The sequence below is a fragment of the Ceratotherium simum genome, chromosome 2 (genome assembly GCF_057802395.1).
Source record: "Ceratotherium simum simum isolate JZ-2026a chromosome 2, ASM5780239v1, whole genome shotgun sequence".
In the NCBI taxonomy this organism is placed as follows: domain Eukaryota; kingdom Metazoa; phylum Chordata; class Mammalia; order Perissodactyla; family Rhinocerotidae; genus Ceratotherium; species Ceratotherium simum.
Window position 1 is genome coordinate 40,014,788 of NC_141901.1, and position 27,112 is coordinate 40,041,899.

The following is a 27,112-nucleotide window of genomic DNA, read 5'->3' on the forward strand; positions in this document are numbered from 1 at the left end:
CAATTAAAAGCCTTTGCATCGTGGTTAATGGAACTGGAAAATGAGTAACATAATTTAATAAATGCAATCGAGGATGCTCTTCTTCTGCTTGAATCTACCTTTTTGATAAGCATCTTTTCCAGTTATAATAGTCATTAACTTTCATTAAAAAGCATGATTTAAAAAATGTACTTCATCTTTATTTCGATCTTTTAATATTTCTACTCTAGGGCATGTTTTATAAGGTACGTAATAAAATACATGTAAATAATTGTTTTAAAAATATTACACATATTAAGAAAGCATGACAAGAAAAATGTTTGGTGACCACTGGTCTATCAGCACAGAGGAAGTGTCCACATTTGGAAGCATCATTTTTGCAGGTAGTATAAACTATTTTGCAGGGACTAAACAAGAAAGACAGTAGCAATTTGGACTGTGGTGCTTCAGATGCCTGGCAGACCACCTGTCTTTCCCTCTGGCCTAGGGGTTGGAGATGGCAGGGAAGGCAGTAGGTCTGTCTTTTATGTGCCACCTTGTACCTGGTGTAATTTAGAGGAAGCTCCTGGTTCATTGTAAGTCCTCAAGTGATGCTTATTAGTTTCTTCCCCTCTTGCTATTTGCAAACCCACAACTTCTGCTAACACTGCTGGGGTCACTCAGCTCCTTCTACACTGCTTATGGATGTGCGTGGGGAAATATACATATACATATCATGTCCCCCAAGAACAATCAAGGTGGTGTGGAAGGGAGACAACATATGCAAACACACCACTGCCTGCAGAGTATTTCACAACAGCATTTACCTAGGCAAGAAGATAAAGTTCACTCCCCAGTCCTAAAGAAATAGTTTCCTTTTCATCTTAATTATTTTTAACCATAACGCTTGGGACCTTCTGACTAATGTCATGTTACTTGGAAAGATTTAGCAACTGTGATTCTATGAGAGGGGGTTATGAAAATAGAATTGTCCTTGAAAGGCTTTTCCATCGAGTTCAAAACCAGTTTACACAGCCTGGTATTAAGATGCCCAAACCAACCAGAGGGGGAAGAGTGAAGGGTCTCTTCCCCGATTGTTGGCGGGTGTTAGAAATGGGGAGGGCCACAGAACTGGGACGAAAAGAGCTCCTGACACCCAGGAAGGAGGCTGCGACAAATTTTTGAAAAATAAGATGAGACAAGAGGCGGAGAGAGGGTGAGCAGTGGCGGTGGGAGAGCAGGGGTGATGCTGGTGAACGCCAAGACAGAAACCCATAAACGTGGGGAGGGGGCCGGGGGCGCCGGGCGCCGTAAGAGGGTGGGAAGGGGGCAAGAAACAAAGGTCGGGTCTTGAGCACAGGACAGTAAAAAGGGGGAAAGCAGCTAAGAGAAAGCGGCGAGAAGGAGGCAGGGGTGGTGACCACGGCGGGGGTGGCGCGCGGTGAGGCCGGGGTCGCCGGCCGGGCGGGCCGGGACAAGCCGGGGATCCGGCTGAGCCCGGGAGCAGCTAGGCCGCGCCGAGGGGCCGGGCCGGCGACTGTGCGGCCACGGAGGGGACCGGCCGGGGAGCGGCGGCGAGGGGCCGCAGCGGGGCAGAGCGCGCAGGGATGCCCGGAGAGGGGGCCGGCGGGAGTAGCGGCCGCCAGACCCGACGGAGGGCCGAGCGGTCAGCTTCCCGCCCCCACCCCGCCGCGGCGTGAGGGGAAAGGCCGGCGGGCTGCGGCGCGCGGAGGAGGAGCCTGCGGCCCCGCCCCCGTCGGAGCGAGGGAAGGAGAAAGGCTCGCGGGGAAGGAGGGAGGGTGCGGGGAGGGGGCGGCCGGCCGGGCCTGCGCCCGAGCGAGCGGCGAGTGAGGGGGAAGGGGCCCGGAAGGAGGCGAGCGCGGCCGCGACGCCAGGAGCCGGACGGCCGCCCGTGCCGGCCTGCCGCCGCCGCCGCCGCCGCCTTCCCTGAGTGCGCCCGAGCCCGGAGTCCCGCGGCCGCGGAGGCCGGAGCGCGGCGGTCGGGCGTGGGGCGAGCGGGCGAGCGGGGCCGGGAGCCGGAGGCCGCCGGCGGTGCTGCGCGAGGCGCGGGGGGCTCCTGCCGGCGAGAGGAGGCAAGGGGCGGAGAGGGAGGAAAAAGAGGCCGAGAGAAGCCCGGCGGTCGGATTTTCCAGGAGGCTGGTGTGGAGGAAAATCCCACCGCGAACTCAAATCCACAATAATAATCCAAACTATTCATAATAGGGAAGCAGTTTTGCTGGCCGGGCGAGAGGGAGAGAAGGGGGAACGGCAGGAAGCGAAATCTCCGTTTCATGGAGGCTGAGGCGAGAGAAAATTTCGGAGCCTGGATGTGGAGGAGCAAAACAGAACTAACTCAGGAAATTGTCCTTCAGAAAAAGGCCGAACCTAGGCTGGGGCTGAGAATCTGGCTGATGTAGGTGGAGAAACCTGCCAAGTTTAAAGGAAAAAGAAAAGGAGAGGATATTTTCAGAGATTTTCTCTGGTTTGTGGTTATTGCTACCATTTTAAAGGTAGACAGCATTGCATTTCAGGTGCAAATTTTTTTTTTTCTCGTGCGATTGGCTCGTTTAAGAATTTCAAAACCTTTAATGTAAAAGCTTTTTTTTTTTTTTTAAAGGAAATCCGTGATTTTGGTTCCCAGGGTTGCACTGGACTTGGAAGGAGTGCTGTTGTGTACATACTGTTGTATAGTTTTATTTATTTATTTTTTTTACTGTGCAAATCACCTGGAAGATTTTTTCCAAGTGCCAATTCGGATTTATTCATCCTTTTTTTTTTTTTCTTCCCTCAAACATATCTGTTGTCGTTTTAAGCATTGGAGACCAGAGAATTTTTCCCCCCTTTGGAGCTTGAGGCTATCTTGCCAACAGAAGGACAGCTGGGAAAACTGGATTAAAAGGATGGTTTTTATCTGTATTTTGCAGTTAAGACTGATATTTTGAAGGCACATTCTTTCTGTGATTCATTTTTTTAGCCCATAGCACTAACCTTGAAGAGATTTGTGGTTGGGTTTTTGGTTTCTAAGGTCATAGTTTTTCCTCTTTTTTTTTTTTTTTTTTTTAAGAGGGGGTTGAGGAAAGGGGGGACAAGAAAGGAGACCATGTTAACTGGTAGAAGTAGAATGGAGCTTCAGTTACCAGGGTCCTGAGAGCTGAAGAAAAAGGATTCAGTTTTCAAGTTGGGAGGCCCTCCTCTCACCTTTCTTAAAAATTGCAAGCTATTCAATCCTGATCAAGACATCAGAACTACAGGATTCTGGAACTGTGGACACACCGAGAAACCATGAGTGTAAGGTTACCCCAGAGTATAGACAGGTAGGTTTGCTAATGTGGTTTTTCAACCCTTACTTAAGGAAAGACTGGGAGGGAGGGTGTTGAATTTTGATAAATGGTTGCAAAAGAAGGGTCTGAGTGGGCTGTGGGAATTGGTGGGGTAGGAGCATTGGTCTCTAGGGACTGCCTGGGCATGTGTGTTTATGTTCCTACTGTGTGTGTCCGTGGTCAAAACATCTCTCCTGATTCAGTGTTTTTTTAAATACAAGCAATAGAGAGTGAAGCCAGGAGTGGGGAAAGATGGGGAAATGCTTCCAGCTGCCTTTGACTTTTGCCAGGCTAGAAGCTGAATTTGAGTCCCTAACTTGCCAGCCTAGGGGGTGGGAGGCGGGCGCAAGCCTGGTCACGTGAGCCCCAAGGGCGGATTGGGACTGGCTTTAGGTGTTGGAGCTGCAGGGGGAAGGGCCTTGGCAGGGGCATGGGCCTCCACTGGGCTGGTTGTTATGGAATGGTGGGGCTTGGTGATGGGGTGGATCCCATTTCTAGAATGAGAAGGATGTTCTTGGCCTGAATGATGGGACAGAAACACCCTTTGCGCCCATACGGGTCTGGATTTTTACCAGTGGCTGATAATGGCCTCAAGATGCGTAGGTCACATTAGAATTTCTTCCTCTCCAAGCTTAGAGTTTAAATTGAGACCTGCCAACCAGCTGATGCTCTCGGTTTAATCTTCCAAGCCATTTTTCATAAGCTTGACTCGGCAGAATGGGCCTTCCCTCTGCCTAGAGCCGGAAGGAGTTGTTTTGTGCTCCTCGGCCTGATGGGCAGAGGCACTGGCCCTTAGAGTCTGAGCACAGGATGCCCTTCCCCCACAAGAGTCTGCCCAGCCTCCCCATCACTGGTGACACTACAGTTTACAACTTCGTAAGGTGTCTGCTTGTTCCCTCCCTCCCTTCCCCCTCCTCAACCCTTTCTCCTTGAGAATCTTGAGAGACAGTTGTTCCGTGGGTGCTGCACACATCGGAACTGGATAGATGGGTGGATGGAAGACTGAACCAGCAAGTGAAAGGACTGGGCCTGGAAAAAATATTATTGGAGAGAGAGGGAAGAATATTTGCAAGGGAGCAAATATTCTTTCTTCATGTCCAGTTAACCTTTGCTTATCCATGCTAATAATAATTTCTTTTTGGCTGTGGAATGTGGCCTAAAATGCATATAATCTCTCTCTCCCAAACACTAATCTCTGTATTGCCTCAGAGTCCTGTTTGGATTAGTTCAGCAGTACCCAGACGGGGACCTGACTTGGTAGTGGAGAGGAGAAGACAGACAGCCACAAAGGGCAGAAAGTATATGTGGCTGGTTCTAACCTCCGTCTCTTCCCCTTTTTGTTGGCTTCTCTGTAGTTTGACTCTTGTGAAGGCAGACTGGGGGCATGTCAAGGCAAGGGATTGAAATGGTTACACGGCTGTTCTTCTTTTCATCGTCTTGGAGTTTGGGAATTAATGCACATGGCTTTTTGAGATCTGAATGGTGAACTATTTCTCTGGATTCAGGAATGTGAGAAGATGGAAACCCAGGTGTTGGGGGGTGCAAGAAGGAGGCAATGAGAGTTCCTGTGCTGACGCAGGATGCTCCTCTGGGAGTTTGTATATCCTCACCGTCTTCTCAGAATTTGTATAGCATGGTACGATTTCCTAAGTGCTTTCATAGGAGCATATCTCATTTGAGCCTCACAATATATCTGTGAGGCAGACAAATCAGAGGTTATTATTGCCATTTTATACAAAGGGTAATTGAGGCTCAGAGAGGATACCTGGCTTGCCCAGTGCCATCTTGTCTGACTAATGGCAGAATCTGGACTCAAACACAGGTCTTCTGATTCTGGATCTGTGGCTCTTTTTGTTGCCCCACCCTAACTAGGTTTTTATACTGGTCCTGTGGAATGTGGGGGACACCGTTTCTCTCTTTCTGGCAGTAGGGTAAGATGCTCTTCAGCAATCCCTTGCACTTTTCTTTTTAACAGTTTTTGGGCTTGCACATGTAAATTCTATAGTTAAAGCATAATTTTTTCCTGTAGGATAATGCAGCTCTGTAGGATGAGAACAATCCTCACCTCTATCCCTACCCCTGTTCTCTTCCCCATTAGAGGAGCGGTTCTGGGGCTCGGGTCCCCTTCGAGGTGTCTCCAGTTGCATTGAATCTTACCCCTTTAGCTGTAGGCTCATTCTGTTGGACCTTTTGACATCTCAGGTTCAAGACCCTATGGATTTTAAATAATTCACAATCTTACACCATATTGGAGAGACTGAGTGGAACGCTCCAGTTTATGGAGTCAAGGATTCTCGTTTAGTTTATCCATTTGCCGTGTAGAGAGCCAAGTGTAAGGTGCTGTAAGAGTGTTTTAGAAAATTCACGTATGCAGTTCTTGCTCACAAGGAGCAGACAATCTAACTGGGGAACTAGGAAAGGTATAAGACTCCTGAAGACCACATGAAAGCAACGCTAGACTGTGAGCTCCATAAAGGCAGGGACTGTGGTTTGCTCTGGTATATCCTGCTTGCCAAACTGAGTGCCTTTTGTGGGGTAAGTGCTCCATAGATACTTGACAAATAAATGAACGTGTCAGCAAGTATAAATTCTTCCATTTCAGATAGTTTCAACGTTCATGTGTTAATTTCAAATGCAGTCAGAGTAAGGTCAATTAAGAGAGGCTTCCTAGGTGATGTGTATTTTCTAGGAGATAAGCAATGTTATGGAGGACCGTGTCTGTGGAGAGAGATTGTGGCTCCAAGTAAAGAAGGCTTTGGGGGCTGGCCCGGTGGTGCAAGCAGACGGTTAAGTGCACGCGCTCTGCTGCGGCGGCCCGGGGTTCGCCGGTTCTGATCCCGGGCGCGCACCGACGCACCGCTTGTCAAGCCATGCTGTGGCGGCGTCCCATATAAAGTGGAGGAAGATGGGCATGGATGTTAGCCCAGGGCCAGTCTTCCTCAGCAAAAAAAGAGGAGGATTGGCAGATGTTAGCTCAGGGCTGATCTTCCTTAAAAAAAAAAAAAAAAAAGAAGGCTTTGGAATATTTATTCGGCAGAGTCTTTACCCCCGTCTTGGGGAGTGACTCCTGGGTTCATAGAAACATCAAGTATTTGTGACTAATCGTTTATCTTTTGGTGTTAATCATCTGTTACTGAAAGATGGGCTAAAGTGTAGCTGTTCGTGTCCCTTTCAGTTTTTGTCCATGGACAACTTATTGCCTATTAATATATCTTCTGCTCAAGAGTTTCTAAAAATGTGTTTGATATGGCAAGCAGAGATAATGATACAGAATTACTTTTACAGGAATGGTAATGAGTTTTGCTAAGCCGTCTATATCCATTTGCCTAGTTCTCCATGACAAATGTTTTTGAGATGGCCAGATGAGTTAAGAGTTTGTATCCATAAAACAGCTTTTCTCTGTGCAGAGTGCGCTCATGTGAGGATCAAAACAGAGAAGTACTAGATTTAATGCAAAAGTTCTTGGTTTGAGCCCTGGCATTCCCCTTAACTATGTGACCTTGGGCAAGTCACATGCCTCCTCTGGTTTCCTCATATATAAAGCAATAGCTCATTTATGTGACATATTTTCCAGTTCACAAATATTTTCACGTGGCATGTCATTTGAGGATTATAACATTTATTGAATCTCTCTAACGGGGCTGTTGAAAGGAGCAAATCATTTAAGATAATATATTTCAAATTGGTTTCTAAACTGTAAAACTCTATGTAAGTTTTAGATGGTAAACTCATGTATTTGATTTAGCTTCATGCACTACTTGCTGAACGAGACCAAAACAAATTAAGAGTGATTGAAAGATCTTTCCATTGTTTTGAAGAATTTAACCAGAGTGAACAGGCTTTTTTGTTTCAGAAGTGCATGAGGTTAGAAAGAAGGACTACTTTTCCAATGGTCAGCGTTGAATGATGATACTAGAAGAATATGAGAAGAGGGGGTTATTGAATCTCCCTCCCAGGAATCTTGATGAATGGGAGTGGCTTCAGCTACCTTGGCTCCCTTAGATGGGGATAGAAAGGATTTGTTTTTGATCTCTGGCCATTCCTTGTTTTAGAAGTATATGACTTTCCTAGTTAAGTCATAATTTGGAAGTTAAGTTTAAAGCTTAACTTAAGCATATGACTTTTCAGAATAAATCCAGACCTAGCAACTGTTCCTTATCAGGGATCTGAGATTGAATGTAACCTTTCCCCAGTCTGTAGCGTTTTTTTCTAGAAGAGGCAAAATTTGGCATGAGATGTGTGGAGGAGGAGGCAGAGGAGGGAGGGGCATGGTAGGTAGGCCTGTCCTGGGAAAGAGCCTTCAGGCTGAGGGGAAGGTTTGTGGAAAAGAGACGCTGGTAGCAGAGGAGACTGGGCTTATCTGAGAAGGAGTAGGAGGGTGGCTCCTGGGACTCTTCCCACCTCGGCTTCCAGTTCTTATTGAGCCCTGGGACTAAGAAATTCCCATTCAGCTGAGTTTCTACCTAGTTTAGAAGGTTGACCTCCCAGAACAGTGATGGATCCAAGCTGTTAAACACTAAGTCCCCTGAAATGCTGAATCTTCTCCAGAATGTACCCTTGTCCTATCTGGGGTGAGATGAGAGATGGCAGTGGATTTGCAGATGAAACATTTGGCGATTAATCACAGTTCTGAGTAGGAACAGGCTAAGCTTAACTTTAGGTACTCAAACACATATCCTTTGATGAACACATTTATTCAGCTTTTTTTAATACTCAAAGTGCTGTCAGACAGAGTTCCTGTCTTCCCCTTTAGGAGAATAGACAAAAAATATGAAAAGTGACGGTATGAGTTCATCAAAAATAAAAAAGATTCTTTGAAGGGTACATAGCGAATCCCCAAATTAATATAAAGACAAAGGAGTTTTGGAATCTCATAACCTCCATGGAATAGAGTTTGGGAAGTTTTGGATGATGTCCCTTACTGCTCTAAAGTTCTGGGACTCTGATGTATGTGAAAGGGCTTTGTTAACTGTGAAGTTCCATAAAATATAAGAGGAATTATTTTAATCTATATTGACTGAATCTACTTCACATCTTTATAGTGTCACTGCCTTTAAAAATCCATTTTATTGGTTATTTTTAAAACTTAATTCCAAGATTTATCATGTGGCTTGGAAACCCTTTTCCCCTGTGGACTGTGTGTTCTTCCTTCTTTTCTTAGTCACTTTATTGGGAGAAGACCCAAGCATAGACCTAGTAGCATCCAAGATCACTCCTTTGCCCCATGGACTAAAAAAGTAGGACTAAAGAAGTTGCCGATTCTGGTTTCAAAAAAAAAAGTAATCATTCCTTTATTAAAAGTCATGTTTGATCTCCTGTGAAAGGAGGTTTGGAGTTCTCAGGGAAGAACACCAGCATCTGAATTAATAGAGGAGTGAATTAGGCTAGCCAACCTCTAAGATTTGATTCTTCCTAGCTATTATGTCCTTTGAACTTCTGAAAACGTAATGCCTTGTGTCCTTTCTTTCAGTGAGCCAGGACTTTTTTTTCAGGAATCTTTATCTGGCCTTCCTGAAAGCCAGTGAAAACGAAAGTTTGAAAAGACCAGGAAACAGAGCGTCTGGTGAAACGGGAGAGGAAAGGGGAAGCATACTGATGTGGAAATGTGGGGAGGGACTGAGGAATCTGTGGCCCCTAAGAGAATTGGAGTAGGATTTGGAAGATGTTTTAAGATCCGCAAGAACGTGCAGATTTGTGGTACTAAAACAATTGGATGGATTTGAGGGAAAAATCACAGAATTCCTAAGTCTTTTTTTTTTTTTCCCTGAGGAAGATCAGCCCTGAGCTAACATCCATGCATAATCCTCCTCTTTTTGCTGAGGAAGACCCGCTCTGAGCTAACATCTATTGCCAATCCTCCTCCATTTTCCCCCCCAAAGCCCCAGTAGATAGTTGTATGTCATAGTTGCACATCCTTCTAGTTGCCGTATGTGGGACAAGGCCTCAGCATGGCCGGAGAAGCGGTGCGTCGGTGCGCGCCCGGGATCAGAACCCGGGCCGCCAGCAGTGGAGCGCGCGCACTTAACCACTAAGCCACGGGGCCGGCCCAGAATTCCTAAGTCTTAAGAGATCACCTTGCCTTTCCTCTTGACTCCAACTAGGGTGTCTCTTGAGCTAGTTAAGATAAGTGAGAGTCTCTCCCATTTTCAGTGATCCTTGTGGAAGGTGGTTCCATGAGTTTGATAGTTATAAATTCTTTTGGATACCAAACTTTCCTTTGCTACAATTTAAGTCTATTTTATTGTTTTTTAATTGTGATTTCAGTGTGGGCCCTAAAGTCACTAGTGTCCCTCTAGCATCTTTATTGACTTCTTCAAGATTTTCCTCCTCGTTCTAAAGAACAGCAAGCTAAGACATGAATGTGTGAGAAAGGGGCTTTGAAAAGTTCAAGTGATTTCAGAGTCTTGATTTCCAGCACTTTCTCCTCCAGTATATGAAGCTACTATAGAATGGTGTGATGGATCTATAGTCACCAGTCGTGGCCTGGCCTCAAATCACAGGGAACGGAACCAATCTAGCAACCTTCCAAGTGATGACCTATGGCCGGTGGTACTAGCAATCAATTGGTTAGACAGCAAATATTTATCAAATCGCTCCATGCTCAGCTTAGTTCTTGGTGTTCTGGTAGATAATATACAGGAATGTGGAGCTTACATTCTTGTTGGGAAATGTTATTAATGAAACAATACAAAACAATAAAAGGATAGTACATAATTGCTGAATCTTGATGTATAGCAAAAAGGTACATTTAGAGAAGAGTAGAAAGTTGGTGGTAATGAGAATAGCCAAGGGAGGCGTAGTTAGAAAGTATTTAGGTGGAATAAAGAGAGGAGGCCATTTCAGACAAGGAAAACAACATAAACAAAGGTTATGTTTATGGGGTAGAACCAAGCATGAGGTGGTCTCGGGATGGTAAGGTTGTTGGTCTTTGCAGAGCGGAGAGAAATTAGGTTGTCAAGGTGGGTAGGGTGGGGAGATAAAGGTATTCAGACTTGATGTGTAGGGAAAAGGGAGCCAGTGAGGATTATGTGTTATATGGTGATTAAAATAGTGTTTAAAGAGAGAATTCTGATATTAATATGTAGATGGGAAGAGAGCTAGGGGTCAGAAGGGCCAGCAAGGAGTTTTTGCAGCAATCTTGGCAAAGATATTGTGGGGACAAAGAAGAGGGGCAGGATTTGAAAGACATTTTGGGAGGAAAATCAGCAAGATATATTAAGGCTGAATCAAATTTGGTTCCCATGTTTTTGAGACTAGTTGACTAGGAGGAGGGTGGTGCTATTGCTAGAGAGAATAGGGCCATCATTAAAAGTCATTCTGTCTCCCACTGGTACCCAGCAATTAACTGAATACAACATATCGAATGATACTTATCTTGCTAAGGTACTTAGGTTAGGCCATTTCTACCAAATAGTTTTAGAGTTCTTCAGTGCAGTCTTTAAAGGGAGAGAGAGAAGGGGAGTGAGTTCTGGGAGATCCCTTAGGAAACTGGGTCATGATTTGAGGAGATTAGCATATATTTGATGGATCCTGACTGATTAATCATACCCCACTTCCACATAGCTGACCAGACTCCAGGGCTAACAGGATATCTATGCAGAAACCATCCTGGTAGCGTAATTATAGAGGGTATAGGACTTTAAGTGAGAAGATCTTTGTGTGAGCCCCAGCTCAGCCACTTAACCAGCTATGTGATCAGGATGATTTGTGTAAAAGCATTTCATGAATTCTATAGTGCCAGACATATGGTGAGTGTTGTTAAGGCATTTGGTTTGGCAAGGGCCCCAGAGTGGCCTGAACTCTCCTCAGCTGCTCCTAGAAGACCTGAGCTTGCATGCTCAGGGCTATGCTGATTCTAAACTAAGGACTGACATTCCTGGTGCTGGGAACATATTGAACAAACACAGGACAGTAGTTAAAAATCAGGTGTGTAAGATCTCATCCTAAGGCAGATCCTTCTTTGCTGGAAACCCACAGCATCTTTCCTTTCCAGCCCAAACTTCCCAGCTTGGGCTTCATGACTCCTTCCTTCAATTCAGCCCAAATCTCACTAATTTTAAGTCTAATTACTGGACCCTGCCACCCTGCTTCAGATGGACGAGCCTGTTTCCTGGGCCCATGTCACTCTTTCCACACCCTTATATGGGTGTTCTCTTTCTCTCCCCAACTCCGATAGTCTCATTTCCTTCAAGGAGACCTTTTCTGGGTAATACCATCAGACTGTACACATTTATATTCAACATTCCTTTTGCACATACATATAGCAGTTTGACTCTATCATCTTTTATTTGTTGTATAAAATGATTAATGTAGAAGTTCTAGCAGAATGCCTAGCACATGGTAGACTGTTATAGATAAATGTTGGTGCTATTCCATTCTTTGCACGGTTTATGTTGGTTATTGTGTCGTATCCTGTCAGGGTTCAAAAGTGATGTCTCTTCATTTTTCTGGATTGTCGTCTAGTGCCCAGTTTAGTTCTCTTTATACAAGGTATATTTCTACCTGCTGTTTCTTAACTTGCACTATAGTTCATTCTTGACATTTCCAGTTCCCTCCATGCCTAGCCAAGGGATTTCAAGAAAGCAACTCTAAACATTGCTGCCAGGAACTGAGACCAAGAATTCCCCTTGTTCTTACTGGGTGCTAGGTCTTGGGTGCTCAGTATTTCTTCTAGGGACAGAGCAGCCTTGTTGGGGTGGCTCGCCTTCAGCTTCTCAGAGCTCGGGGGATTTCCCCATTGGCGGTCTGGTTTCCAGACTGCCGTTCCCTGCAGGGGTCTGACGGGCATAGGGTCCACCCTGCTATTGTCCTGCCTGCCCTGGCTGGCCCCATTCGTTTCCCAGAGCACAGCCCTCAGAAGCTTCCCTCCAAGAGACTGCTGCTGCAGAGAAAGGCCACTGTTGTTCTGGGGGGAGGTGGCTGGAGAGAGTGTAGTAAATAGCTTTGTGAATGGGACCTTGTATAAGGCTAGAACCGTAGACCCTTTCTCCTCAGAGCCCTGGGGATGGGGGCACAAAACCACTGGAGTTTTAGTGTCTTCACAGGAACAGGGTCTGAGGTTTAGGAATATTCATGCTATCCTCGAATAAGAAGGCTGGTCCGTTGAACAAATCTTCACTGGCCAGTGCCCTGAGGGGCACTGGGATTCTATAGGCAAGGAGAATCAGTTGCATACTCTGCCCTCAGGGAGCCTGTGGTTTGTGAGGGAGACTGAAGTAAGCAGGGATTGTATGATTGCACCCTGAACTCTCTTCTGTGATAGCAGTTGAAGCACATGGGAGGGACTCTAAAGGAGGGTCCTAGAGGAAGGAAGGGACCTTTAAATTAAGATCTAAAAATGAGAGCCAGCTTGAGAGAGGGAAAGTCCAGGCAGAGCGAGCGGCATGTACAGAAGACTGAAGGCAAGAAAGGACATGGTGTGGTGCTATGAGCTATAGCAAGACCATAGAACAATTAATTAAATGAAATTGGAGAATAGGTAGGAGCTGGGGCCTGAGGACCATGTAATCCTCTATGTTAAGGGTTTTGGACTTTATCCTGAGGGGAGTGGAGGACCATTGCAAGACTTTAAGTAGAGAGTGACATGATCAGCTATGCTTTTAGAAAAACTAGATCACTTTGGCTGCAGTGTGGACATATAGGTTGAAAGAATGAAAGAGTAGAGAGAGGAAAAACAAATTAGGAGACCACTGCAGTAATCTGGGCAGGAGGCCTCTACTGGGGAAGCAACATTGGAGATGGTGAAGAATGAAGGATTAAAGATTAAGTAGTTGGTTATGTGGGGAGGGGGGGCGTGAAGGAGATTGTGGGGCAAGGATGACACCCTTATTCTTTTTTTTTTATTTTTTTATTTTTTTTATTTTTAAAGATTTTATTTATTTATTTTTTCCCCCCAAAGCCCCAGTAGATAGTTGTATGTCATAGCTGCACATCCTTCTAGTTGCTGCATGTGGGACGCGGCCTCAGCATGGCCGGAGAAGCAGCGCGTCGGTGCGAGCCCAGGATCCGAACCCGGGTCGCCAGCAGCGGAGCGCGCTCACTCAACCACTAAGCCACGGGGCCGGCCCGCCCTTATTCTTGACTTAGGCTACTGGGTGGTACATTCATGAAGAAGGGAACTCTAGAGGAAGAGCATGATTGAGTGAAGGAGGGAATAGTCAGCACGCCTTTTGAACATGTTGAGTTTGAATACCTGCGGAAGATCCAAGGGAAGATGTTCAGCTGGCATCTGGATATATAGGTCTGAAAGTGGGCAGGGTGTTCTGGGATAGAGAATCACATTTGTGGGTCATCAGCATCTAGATAGACGGCTGGAAGCATGAGACTGTCCAGGGACAGGGTGTAGAGTGAGAAGAAGGCCTTGGACAGAGCCCTGAGGGGCACTACATTTGAAGGTGAGGCAAAGAAAGAGGATCCCACAGAAAGGACTGGTAGGGATTGACGGGGAAACAGAAGGAGCCTAGAAATGAAGGGAGGGCTGGTCAGCAGTGTTAGATGCTCCCAAGAGGTCAAGGACAGAAAGCATAGAGAAATGTATGGATTTAGTAACTAGGAGGATTTTCACGGCCTCTGGGCACTGGGGTGGGGGTTGGGGGTGTGAAGGAGCTGGTTTGCAGTGGGTTGAAGAGAGAAGAGGAGGTGAGGAAATGGTGATAGACAGTCTAGTCGATTCTTGTATGAAGTTTGGTCAGAAAGGAGAGAAGAAGAAATGTAGCTCTTGGTCCCTGTCAATAGGACTTTGAATTTATTTTTTCAAGGTAGGACTAGGTTGCCTTAGGTTGTTATAATCTTTAACATACATCAGAATCAGCTGGAGTTGGGGCCGGCCCCGTGCAGTAGTGGTTAAGTGCATGCACTCCGCTACTGGCGGCCTGGGTTCGGATCCCAGGCGCGCAACTACGCACCACATGTCAGGCCGTGCTGTGGCAGCGTCCCACATACAGCAACTAGAAGGATGTGCACCTATAACATACAACTATGTACTGGGGCTTTGGGGGAAAAAAGGAGGAGGATTGGCAATAGATGTTAGCTCAGAGCCGGTCTTCCTCAGCAAAAAGAGGAGGATTGGCATGGCTGTTAGCTCAGCGCTGATCTTCCTCACACACACACAAAAAAGAAGAATCAGCTGGAGAGCTTATTAAAATACAAATTGCTGGGCCTCACCCCCAGAATTTCTGACTCAGTAAGTTTGGATTGGGGTTGGGCCCTGAGAATTTGCATTTTTAACAACTTTCCAAGTGGTGCTGACTTTAGCCGTCCATACATGGAGATCCACTGCCTTATGACATCTGTGCTCTTAATTAGCTCTTCTTATGTTCTTATAACAGAACTTTTGTTGTTAACTGTCTATTCCAAAGCTTTTGTATCAGTGCTTCCAGTCTCTTGTGAATTTTCAGCAGATTGTGAACACCTTGGGGGCAAAGGCTGGTCACTATAACATTGACACCTAACCTAGTGCCTGCCACACAGTAGACATTCCGTAAATATTGGTTAAATACACTGAATTGAACCAGGTAAGCTAACTAAAGCAGAATTTCTGGCCCCTCATCTATGAAACCTTGTTAGCCCTTTTCTGTCTACCTCTGGCATAGGTGCAAATAAATCCTGTCTGCCAGAGATCTTTAGGGATAGTGGGTTTAGAGGAGATTTTGTAATTTTGAAGTGAACTAAAGCCAAAAAAAAGGTCAGAAAGTAATCGTACAAAAATATCAAATCTTATAGTAAATTCCAAAATCAAATATATATAATTTCAATAATTCAGTTTTGGATTAAGTGAGCAAATAAATTTCTTAACATGCTTCCCCAAACTAATCCCAGATTCTGAATTTTCCAGTGGGAAGGACCCTTGGCATCTCATTGATTCCTCTTAGAATGTTGGTAGAGCTCTTAAAATGTGGCTCCTGCACTCAGAGTGCTGACATGTCTAGAACATACTTCCGGAGTGATCATTCTGCCCTGTGGGGGCCTGCACCACACCGATGGCTTCTCTGCTCAATGTCTAGGAATGGGGATTCCGTGCTGTTTGGGGGTTGCTGTTCCAGGGCCTCTGTCACTTCGCTTGAAATTGGGTTCAGGGACGGCACATCTGGGGTTTCCAGGATTCCTCTGACCTTTAGTCTCTCACTCTTCTCCTGCTTTTCTTTTTTCCCTCCTAAATCAGTGGGTCGCTTCTCATAATTTCTAGAAAACCCCCTAGGTTCTCCAGACCAGTGGCCCTAGGATCCTGAGGTGTAGGTGTGGGTCAGTGGATAATGGTAGGTGCAAGTCAAAGCCTGGCAGTTCCTGTGCCAGAGGATTTCCTAAACTCCACTTCAGGCCTTAGGATCATTTGATTAAGCAATCAGAAACCAAGAAATCCTAGTTCTCTTAGCTGGGCTTAGCCTAAGGCTGTAGCTCTCCTGCTTAGCTCAGCCTTTCACTCGTCCTGAGTTCGTGGCCTGGCATGTTGAGAAAGGACCAGGCAGGTGTCGGGGAGAGACCACTCCCTTGTTAAGATCCTGCTTCCCATTTGTTGGTCTGGGGTATGGGAATTTTTTGTTCGTTTAACATATTTATTAAATATATATTAAATGTTAGCCAGTGTTCTAGGCCTTGGGGATACACTAGAACTTACATTCTATTGGAAGAAGACAGACAGCAAGTATATAACTTATTATTTTTACTTGTGATCCAAAGCATAAAATGAATTTAGTAAAACCTTGGGTTCATAACTGCTGTGGGAGAGGTAGGAGGGGAGATGTGTGACAAGATTAAAGGAAGATTAGGGTCAAGAGGAGAAGTCAGTTTTTAAAATAGGGGGGAGGACATGGTTGATGGGGAAAGAAGGATGGAAGTTTTAGGCCCAAGATCAGAGCGCAGTAATGATGGTGCTCCTTTGTATTTCTGCAGTACAACTTGTGGTTTGTGAAGTGTCATTTGTCCATTATCTTACTGAGGTAGTCCAGTCAAGTATTTGCATTCCTGTGTTATAGGTGGGGCAACAAGCTCTGGGGGAGTTTAGTGACTTACCTAAGGTCTGTAAACTAGTAAGTAGTGGAGGTGGGATCAAAAAAAAAAAAAATCTGTGCCTACTGAGCCCTAGACTAGTGCTGTTTCCATTTTCCTGTACCCCTGGCAAGACTTAGTGGTAAAAATGTGTATGTCTCATGAGGGATCCGCATATCAGGTTTGCTTGACGGAAGTGAAAAGTGCCTTTGAGGAAAAGAGATGGTAAATCAGGATCAAGTCTTCCCAATAAGATCTCCTTGTCCACGGCCCCCTTAGGACCTGAGGTTTGCATTCACTATCCAAGAAGAAGATAACTCCCCTCTCTCTGTTTGCCTCCTGGTTGGTTAATGATAGGGAAAGAGTGGCACTCTGGGCCAGGTAAGTTCAGTGAGGTTGGGAAGAATAAAATCTGAGAACTGCCTCAGCACTCTGCCACTAAGCAGAGTGGCACCTTTAAGCTACTCAGGGACCTTCTCTCTATGTACACTATGGCGCCTGGGACTGTGTGGTGGATGGATGCTCAGTAAAGTTTTACTAAATGCATGGAAACAATTTTTAAATTAACAGCTTTATTGAGATATAAGTCACATACTATAAAAGTCACCACTTTGTAGTGTACAATTCAGTGGTTTTTAGTATATTCCTGGAATGTGCAACTGTCCCCACTGTCTAATTCCAGAAATTTTTCATCACCTCAAAAAGAAACCTCATATCCATTGGCAATCACTCCCTATTGCCCTCTCCCTCCAGCCCCAGGCAACCATTAATCTACTTTCTGTCTCTATGGATTTGCCTGTTCTGGACATTTCCTATAAAGGAAATCATACAGTATGTGGCCTTTGTGCCTGGCTTCTTTCACTTAGCATATCTTCAAGGTTCGTCCATGTTGTAGCGTGTATCCGTACTACATTCCTTTTTATGGTTGAATAATATTCCATTGTATGGATATACCACCTTCTGTTTATCCATTCTTCAGTTGATGGGCATTTGGGTTGTTTCTCCTTCTTGGCTATTAATGAATAATGCTGCTATGAGCATTCATGTACAAGTTTTTGTGTACACATATGTTTTCATTTTCTTAGGTATATACCCAGGAGGGGCATTGCTGGATCCTGGTAGCTCTGTATTTAGCATTTTGAGTAACTGCCAAACTGTTTTCCAAAGTGGCTGCACCATTTTGCATTCTCACCAGCAAGCCATGAGAGTCCAATTTCTCCACATCTTCGCCAACACTTGTTAGTGTCTTCTTTTTGATTATAGGCATCCTGTTGGGTGTGAAGTGGTATCTCATTGTGGTTTTGATTTGCATTTCCTTAATGGCTAATGATGTTGAGCATCTTTCCATGTGCTTATTGCCATTTGCCTGTCTTCTTTAGAGAAATGTCGATTCAAGTCTTTTGCCCATTTTTTGTTTGGATTATTTGTCTTTTTATTGTTGAGGAATGGATAGTTTTAAGCTGAGTCACTTAAACTCACTAGGCCTCAGCTTCACAAATCGTAAAGTGGGAAAGTTGGATTTGATCTCTGAGATCCATCCATCTCTAATGTTATTTAATCTGTGGACCCTTGGTCACTCCTTTAAGGGTCTACTCACCACCATGTTGCAGTACAGCCTAGTTGTCAGGAGTATTACTTTTATGTCAAGGAGACCTGGATTTCCTATTACTCAACCCCTCTAAGCCTCAATTTCTCCCTTTGGAAAATGCAAAAAACAGTATTTCTTCATAAGGTTCTTGCAAAGATTAAATAAAAATGATGCATGTAAAGTGCTTAGCAAAATACCTGACATAGTTAAGAGTTCAATAAATGTTAGCTATTATTATTATCTGATTATTACCTCATATCTTGCATTCTCCAGTTGGATGAGCCAGGTCCCCATCCCCTAGGTGTGACTTACCTGCCCTGATCATTGAAGATTTTCACAGACCAGTATTGTTCAAGTTCTCTGTTGCTGCATAACAAACCACCCCAAACAGTGGCTTAACATTATACTTTATTTTTAATCATTTATTTTGCTCACAGTTGTGGGGGTTGATTGAGTTGACCTCAGCAGTTGTTCTCAATTGGGATCTCCCATGCAGGTGCCATTATATAGGAGCTGGCCTGGCCTGGGCTGGGCTTAAGGCTAGGCTGCTTCTTGAGTTGGGGAGACTCAATCAGCTGAAACAGCTTAGAGCTCTTCAGGCATCTCTCGCTCTCCCCCTCCCCGCCTCTCCCCCACACGTGGTGGCCTCAGGGTAGCCGGATGTCTTACAACGTGACTGAAGGCTCCCAGAGCAAGCATACCAAGACATTCGAAGAAGCTGCATCACCCGGATGAGCTAGCCTCAGAAGTCACATGGTGTCACTTCCACCTTACTCTTATTGGTTGAGGGAGGCCAGCCCAGGACTGAGCAGGGGATATAGACTCCACCTCCTGATGGGAAGTGGCAAGGCTCTGGAACAGCATGAAGGATGGGGGAGATTGCTGTGGTTACTTTTGGAAAATAATTACTTTTCCACAATTACTTAGGTCCTTTTTCCTTAATTTTTGTCCCTCCTCTCCTTCAAATACCTGTTCAAATCTTATTTACCAGTAAAGTCTTACATGATTAACTCTCCTTGACTAAAGTTTCTTCTTTTTCCTCTATCTCTCACCTTGTAAGTTCCTGTTGATTTTTGTATGACACCTGCTTATCTTTTCTTGTGGCTCTGTCATCTATAAATACTCCCATAGTTCCTACAGCTGGGCTCTGTACTCTTTAGATGCCCTAAAGAACGTTACTAAAATTTCCAGTCAGGGTTTTTCCAATAACTTTCATCAGCTAATATTCAAATGTTGACTGGTTCTCTCTTGGTTAAAAGTTTTTGCAATTTTTCAGACTTACTAACCCCTAACCCTAGTCCATCTGGCACTTTAGGGAAACCCAAGTCCTACACCCTTTTGTTCTCTCACATGATCTTAATCCAGCCATAAAAGCATATGGAAAGGTGGATGGGGAAGATCCATAACAACAACTAGCATTTGTCCAGCACCTACTGTTTTTTGGAAAGTGTTTTAACAACCATTCTGATTAACATACTTATTATAGTTTTTATTCTCCTTTATAGATGAGAAAACCGAGGCTCACAGAGTTGAGACTTGAAATCATATTTGTAGTGAACCTAGGTCTCTGGCTCTAAATCCTGGGCTCCTCTCCTTGCTTGAGGAAGGCAACTGGTTTGGCCCCCAGTTAGTGCTCTTAATCACCCAGAGCTCCAAGGACCCCCGCAGGACTGATCTCAGAAATTGCCTTCCATCTCCCGTCTTTGTTGAAGGAGGTGAACACGGATGAAATCTTCTTCTACCATCCCAGGCCTCCCTTCTCTGGAACAGTCATCCTGGGGATCTGGGACTGGGCTTTGTTTTGCTCCCACAGTCTTGCCTCTGCCGCTTTGATCATTTACACCAGAGATTGAGTTGCTTGGGAGCCCTGTGAGCTTGGTTACTTTGGAAAAGTGTGCTCCCAATAGGGGAAAGTGTGTGCGTGTGTGCGCGCGTGCGCGTTCCGGGAGGAAGTTCTGAGAAATAGTGCTTAATAAGATAGGAAGCACAGAATGAGCAAAAGAATGGAGAGATAGCTCTCCAAAAATGGTCACTTTAGAGTTCTCTTTTTTTCAACTGAGAAGAGTACAGGCAGGTGCAAAACTGATGCTCTGTCTGCATCTGACCCTGCCGGTGATCTGCCACTGTCTCGAAATTGATTCTTATGTCGTCAGGGGTTCTGTACTTCAAGTCTGCTTTATTTCATTTCCTGTCTTGGTGATCAAACACTTGGTGAGTTTTATTAGGGGGCTCTTGCAAGAACCAGGATACAAACCAGGCAGAGGATAAGAATCTACTCAGTAGAATAATCCTTGCAGTACCAAGCATTTATACAGGGCTTTTATTCTTCAAAGCATTTTCCACCTATTGTTGTACTTTATCCTCACCATATTCTTGTGAGGAAGAGCCTGGTGGTTGATGACAGAGGCATCTCTCTTCAGTTGACTTAGTTTCCCTTTCCTCCTCTCCATCTCTAGACCTGGGTTCCCCTGGGACACACTGTTTTGACAGCTCTTTACAGCTTTTAGAACTGCGCTCCCTTCTGATACAGTTTAGCTCCTCTTTCTTCCCATGAATGGGTGCTTCCTCCCTGGTGGTAATTAACACAGGACCAGCTCATCTGTGTGGCTGCCCTGTCTGACATCATCCATCTCATGGAGAGCCTTTTATATGAAAGCTACAAGATTAGAAAATAAATTGGCTAGGGCAGAAGGATTACCACCTCAGAGGCTAGGAACCCGCAGCTTCAGGAACGCATGGAGGGAGGGATGGTGAGGAGGGGAGGATGACATAACTAGCTCATCATGAATCCTACTGGAATCGGAGGTTCTTTTTCCCTGTCTATCAGACTTATAATCCATCTCATTCTGGCTACCATCATCTCCATCAGCATCTACTCCTGCGTTTACTGTGTGCTCATCTGTCTTCTAGATGCCTTGGGGAAGATAATGGAGACTGATGGTCCCTGACTTAAGGGAACTTAAAGCTTTGTTGGGAAGTCACCTGCAAAAGACCTAAGAGCCCTTTAGCAGCATAAAGTAAAGGCATTGCAGCCACACCTAGAGAGCTTACAGTGAGCTTAGTAGAGATAAGGAATCTCCTCTTTCGAATTTTACCTTCAAGTCTTATTTGACAATTAATTGACTTCAACAAGAAATGTTTACTGACCCCAAGTTGATGTACCAGCACTGTGCTAGAGGTTGTGGGGATTTAGTATTTATAAGCCTGTTCTTAACCTGAGATGTGTGTTCAAAAATATGTGGAAGGAAGAGTCACTGAAGATGCCAGAGAAGTGACACATCTGACACCTTTTAAAGGATTTTTTGTGGTATTAAGAATAGACCAAGGGTTCAAGAGAAAAGCAGGAAGAGCTCTTAAGCTATTGCAGTAATCTAGGCAAGAGGTGATGGGCATAGTTAATTAATGAGTTAAAAATCTCTGTTGTTTTTACTATAACACAGATACAAACTTCTTAAACTTGGGAATAGGATTGGTTTCTGTGGGGTTTTGTTCCCTTCCCCAGTACAATTTATCTTTAATATATCTTTATTGGTCAAAGATGAAAAGGGAATTATTATAAATGTACTCTAAAGTCAAGAGTAAATACATTAAAATGCAAAATAACATAGTAGGCTGGGCACCTCCCATACCTACAGATGGGGTTTTTGAGGATTAGTGAATTCGCAGATTTAATTGCCACTTCATCTAACCTTCATGACGTCACAATCCATAGCTGTGTATTTGTATCATAATAATCCCTTGTGTTTGTGCATTACTTTGCAGTTTCATAGTTTGAGTGTTTTCACATATATTCTTTTTTTTTTTTTTTAATTTTATTTATTTACTTTTCCCCCCCAAAGCCCCAGTAGATAGTTGTATGTCATAGCTGCACATCCTTCTTCTAGTTGCTGTATGTGGGACACGGCCTCAGCATGGCCGGAGAAGTGGTGTATCAGTGCGCGCCCAGGATCTGAACCCAGGCCGCCAGCAGCAGAGTGCGCGCACTTAACCACTAAGCCACGGGGCCGGCCCACATATATTCTTTTTTTATCAGAGTTTTATTGAGATATAATTCACATGCCATAAAATTCACACTCAAGATGTGCAACCATCACCACTATCTAATTCCAGACATTTTCATCACCCCAAAAAGAAACCTTGTACCTATTAGCAGTTACTTCCCATTCCCCTCTCCCCACAGCTTCAGGCAACCATTAATCTACTTTCTGTTCCTATGGATTTGCCTATTCTGGACATAATAATATAAATGGAATCATACAATATTAGTCCTTTTGTGTCTGGCTTATTTCACTTAGCATAATATTTTGAAGTTTCATTATATTATAGCATGTATCAGAATTTTATTCCTCTTTTATGGCAGAATAATATTCCGTTGTGTGTATATACCACCTTTCGTTTATCTATTCATCTGCTGATAGACACTTGGATTATTTCCTTATTTTGGCAGTTTGTGAATAATGCTGCTGTTAACATTGGCGTATAAGTGTATGTTTGAGTCCCTGTTTGCAATTCTTTTGGGTATGTACCTAGTAGGAGAATTGCTGGATTATATGATAGCTCTGTGGTTAGCATTTTGAGGAACTGCCAAACTATTTTCCTAAGTGGCTGCACCATTGTACATTCTCACCAGCAATCTGTGAGGGTTTCTATTTCTCTACATCCTTTCCAACACTTGTTATTATTTATCTTTTTCGTTAGAGCCAAGCTAGTGGGTGTAAAGTTGTATCTCATTGTTTTGATTTGCATTTCCCTAATGACTAATGATGTTGAGCATCTTTTCACGTGCTTGTTAGTCATTGTATTTCTTCTTTAGAGAAATGTCTTATGTTAAACCAACCTTGGATTCCTGGGATAAATCCCGCTTGGTCATGGTACGTAATCCTTTTTGCATGTTGCTGGATTCAATTTGCTAGTATTTTGATGAAAATTTTTGTGCACAAAGTCTTATTTAATTTTTACAACAACCCTATGAGATGAGGGTCCTCATGAAGAAACTGAGGTATAAAGTAGGCAGCTTGCCTGTGACTACATAGTGTCAAAATGGACTAGGAAGGCACGACTTTTGAATTTAGTCTTATGTTCTTTCCACTGCTTCACTTTGCCCCTTTTTTTAGCATGGATAACTGAGAGTTGATTTCATTTATTTGGGCTGTTTTTCTTTTTTGAAACCTCATCATTATTGCTTAGATTGAAAGCTTCCAGGGGCCAGCCCCGTGGCTTAGCGGTTAAGTGCGCGCGCTCCGCTGCTGGCGGCCCAGATTCGGATCCCAGGCGTACACCGAGGCACCGGCCATGCTGAGGCCGCGTCCCACATACAGCAACTAGAAGGATGTGCAACTACGACGTACAACTATCTACTGGGGCTTTGGGGGGGGGGGGGAGGGGGAAGGAGGAGGATTGGCAATAGATGTTAGCTCAGAGCCGGTCTTCCTCAGCAAAAAGAGGAGGATTAGCATGGATGTTAGCTCAGGGCTGATCTTCCTCACAAAAAATAAATAAATAAAATGCTTAGAAAACTCCCAGAGGGTGATCTCTCTAATGGCCTCATCACATGGCCACACAATTAGAACTTAATATTGGGTGTGTTTTATTAGATAATAATGAAATTTATATCCATGGTGGTTATTAATTTGAGTTTAAATGTGTCCTTGTCATTGTCTTGTTTCTGAATCAGGAGCGTTACAGAGCAAGGACACATGTGTGATTCTTCTTTCTTTTTTAGTGCTTAGCATTTGCTGTGCCCAAATAAATACTTCATTAAAGCTTTAGGATTAGAAGGATGCATCTCTATAGTGCCCAGCTGAAGGCATCTAAGGACAAGGTATTCTGTTGGCCAGGTGTTCATCTGGCCTGAAATCCCAGTATCCTTCTCTTGAACGGCTCTCTTCTACCCAAGCTGCGTACCCCATCACACCTGTCTCTCTCCCTCGTTTCTACATAACGACTGGTTCATCAGAGACTGTAATGGCTGAGAATTTGCTGACAGAATCTCAGCATTACATCTTTTGCTTTTTCCACCTTTTTTGATGTGTGCATAGGCAGGCTATAGTACATTTCACGTTGACGTACAAGCATTTAGAGACCCAGAAAAGCTCTCTGGGGCAGCTCAGGAGAGTGAGTGGGGAGCACATGGGCAGACATTTACCTCTAAGTATATACCATTGGTGGATATGTATGAATGCTTTTGAATTCTCATTGTCTAATGTAATTCAATTGCTTTATCCACATCAGCATTGTAATTTATCTTTGCCGTCTGTGAACACTCCTTAGCTCCTGCTCTACTATAAAATAGCAAAAAAAATGACCGTTCATTTTAATGTTGGTCGAAGCCTAACATCCCTAAGAATATATCTTCTGCAAAACAAAACCATGGATTTAATTATAAAGGCAAATGAAAATGCTTTTTGGATTATCTGTTTTTGCTGATTATTTGTGCTGCTGCTCTGTTAATGCGGGTAGTTAGGACTTGCCTGTGGATTAATTGATTAAATAATCATCTATGTGTACAAACAGAATGCAGGAGGGTCTGTACATATTGTGATTTTCCTCTGTTTTAAATACGAGGGCCATTGCCTCATTTTATGATCTAGCGGCACTGTGACCTGGATAATAAACAGAATGTCTTGAGACAGACTTGTATTACCAGTAAAAAGAGTCTGTCTGCATCTCTGTCATTGAGAACGGCAATGTTTAGTTTCTGGTGTGGGTCCAGAATACTTGTTTTTCCTTAGTGTGGCTTTTTTTCTTTTAGTAGCTTTATTAACATATATTTAAACTACAATCAATGCACACATTTAAAGTATATAATTTAATGCATATGACATATGTGTACATCTGTGACACTATCACCACAATCAAAATAATGAATGTACCATCACCCCGGAAGTTTCCTCATGCCCCTTTTTAATCTGTCACTCTCTCTTCCCTTCTCCCCCATCCCCAGGGAACTGTCCTTGGGGATTTCTTTTCTATCACTATAGATTAGTCCACATCTTTGATAATTCTATATAAATGGAATCATACACTATGCTCTCTTTTCTATCTGACTTCTTTCACTCAACACTATATCTGAGGTTAATCCACATTGTTGTATGTATCAATAGTGTATTCTTTTTTATTGCTGAGTTATATTCCATTTTATGGATAGTTTGTGTATCCATTCCCCTGTTGATGGGCTACTACAAATAAAGCTGCTATGAACATTGATATACAAGTCTTTGTGCAATATATGTTTTCATTTTTCTTGTGTAAACCCTAGGAGAGGAATGAATGCCGGGCTCATATAGTAGATGTATGTTTAATGCCATAAGAAATTTCCGAATTGTTTTCCAAAGTGATTTTCCAGTTTTACGTTCTCACTAGCAGTTTGTGCAAGTTCCAGTTGCTCTGCCTCCTGGCCAGCACTTGGTATGGTTAGTCGTTTTAATTTTCACCGTATTAGTGTGTGTGTAGTAATATCTTATTGTGGTTTTAATTTGCACATCTCTGATGACTAATGATGCTGAGCATTTTTATGTGCCTCTTTGCTATGCATATATCCTCTTTCTTGGGGTGTTTGTTCAGATCTTTAGTCTGTTTTTTGATTGGGTGTAATTGCTTAGTATTAGCTTGGCTATTGAATTGTAAGGATTCTTTGTATATTCTAGATACAATTTCTTCGTCAGATATATCTTTGCAACTATTTTCTCCAGTCTGTGACTTGTTCATTTTTGTAACAATATCTTTTAAAACTTGTTTTAAATTTGCATACAGTAAAATAAAGTGTCTTTTGAAGAGCAAAATTTTTTTATTTTGGTAAAATCCAGTATATATCGATTTTTTTCTTTTAAAGTTTGTACTCTTTGTATTTAATAAATAAATCTTTGCCAAATTCAAAGTCAGTAAAATTTTCTCCTAGAAGCTGTGTGGTTCCACTTCCAGCTCTTACATTTAGATCTGTGATTTATTTTTAGTTACTCTTTGTATAGGATGTGAGATAAAGGTTGCAGTTATTTGTTTATTTTGGCATATGGATGTCCAGTTGTTTTGGGACCATTTGTTGAAAAGAGTATTCTTGGGCCGGCCCCGTGGCTTAGTGGTTGAGTGAGCGCGCTCCACTGCTGGCGACCCGGGTTCGGATCCCGGGCTCTCACCGACGCGCTGCTTCTCCGGCCATGCTGAGGCCGCGTCCCACATACAGCAACTAGAAGGATGTGCAGCTATGACACACAACTATCTACTGGGGCTTTGGGGGGAAAAATAAATAAATAAAATCTTTAAAAAAAAAAAAAAAGAGTATTCTTTCTTCATTGAATTGCATTGACACCTTTGCTGAAAATCAATTGATTGTATATGTGTGGTCTGGACTCTACTTTGTCCCATTGATCTATGTCAGTAACACACTGGTTTGGTTATTGTAACTTTATAATTAAAGTCTTGAAATCAGATAGTACAAGTTTTCTAATATCGTTCTTTTGTTTTCAGAAGTGTTTTGGTTATTCTGGATCCTTTTTGTTTCTGTATAGATTTTAAAATCAGTTTGTCAGTTTCTCCAAAAATGCCTTCTGGGACTATGATTGAGATTGTGTTGAATCCGTAAGTCGGTTCGGAGGAATTGATGTGTTAACAATATTCAGTCTTCTGATCTATGAACATGGTATATTCCTCCATTTATTTAGGTCTTTAATTTCTCTCAGAATGTGTTGTAGTTTTTAGTGTACGGGTCTTACACATCTTTTGTCAAATTTATCCCTAAATATTTCATATCTTTGATACTATTTTAAATGCTGGTTTTTAAATATCAATGTGGATAAATACAATTGATTTTTGTATATTGACCTTGTATCCTGCAACCTTGCTAAACTTACTCACTAGTTCTTGTATTTTTTTTGTTAGTTCCCTGAGATTTTAGAATCAGCTTGTCTGATTCTAAATCATGTTGTTTGCAAATAATGACAGTTTTACCTCTTAATTTCCAATCTGTAGATTTTTGAGTTTTGGAGAAAATCAGGATTTTAGAGCTTTTTGCTAGACCTATGGAGCAGATGTTGGATTCTGTCTCATTAGGAATTCTTTAAAAATAAAAAGAAAGGAGATTACTAAATCCTTCTATCATTCCTTTCTTCATTCAGTGAACATTTAGTATCCACTTTGTGTCAGACACTGTCTAGTGACTAATAGAAAAGACAGACATATAAACGCGTAATTATAATTTAAAAAGTAAGTAGAGTAAGTGCCAGAGTAGTTATGCTACAGAGTGCATTGAGAACTTAGAGGCAGGACT

At 43.3% G+C, this 27,112-nt stretch overlaps 1 protein-coding gene across 6 annotated transcripts in view; it reads left to right on the plus strand.

Annotated features, from left to right (window-relative positions):
• The first annotated feature begins 1,864 nt into the window (after positions 1-1,864).
• ARHGEF11 (Rho guanine nucleotide exchange factor 11) overlaps positions 1,865-27,112 on the plus strand; it is a 104,396-nt gene continuing 79,148 nt past the window's right edge. For 3 of the 6 annotated variants that reach the window (XM_087441395.1, XM_087441387.1, XM_087441405.1), the window contains exon 1: positions 1,867-3,272. In XM_087441395.1, coding sequence (XP_087297521.1) covers positions 3,241-3,272 — 32 coding nt within the window. In that variant the 5' untranslated portion in view covers positions 1,867-3,240. Of the gene's footprint in view, positions 3,273-27,112 lie in introns of all 6 variants that reach the window. The other 3 variants (XM_087441423.1, XM_087441384.1, XM_087441411.1) reach the window with 3 other exon arrangements.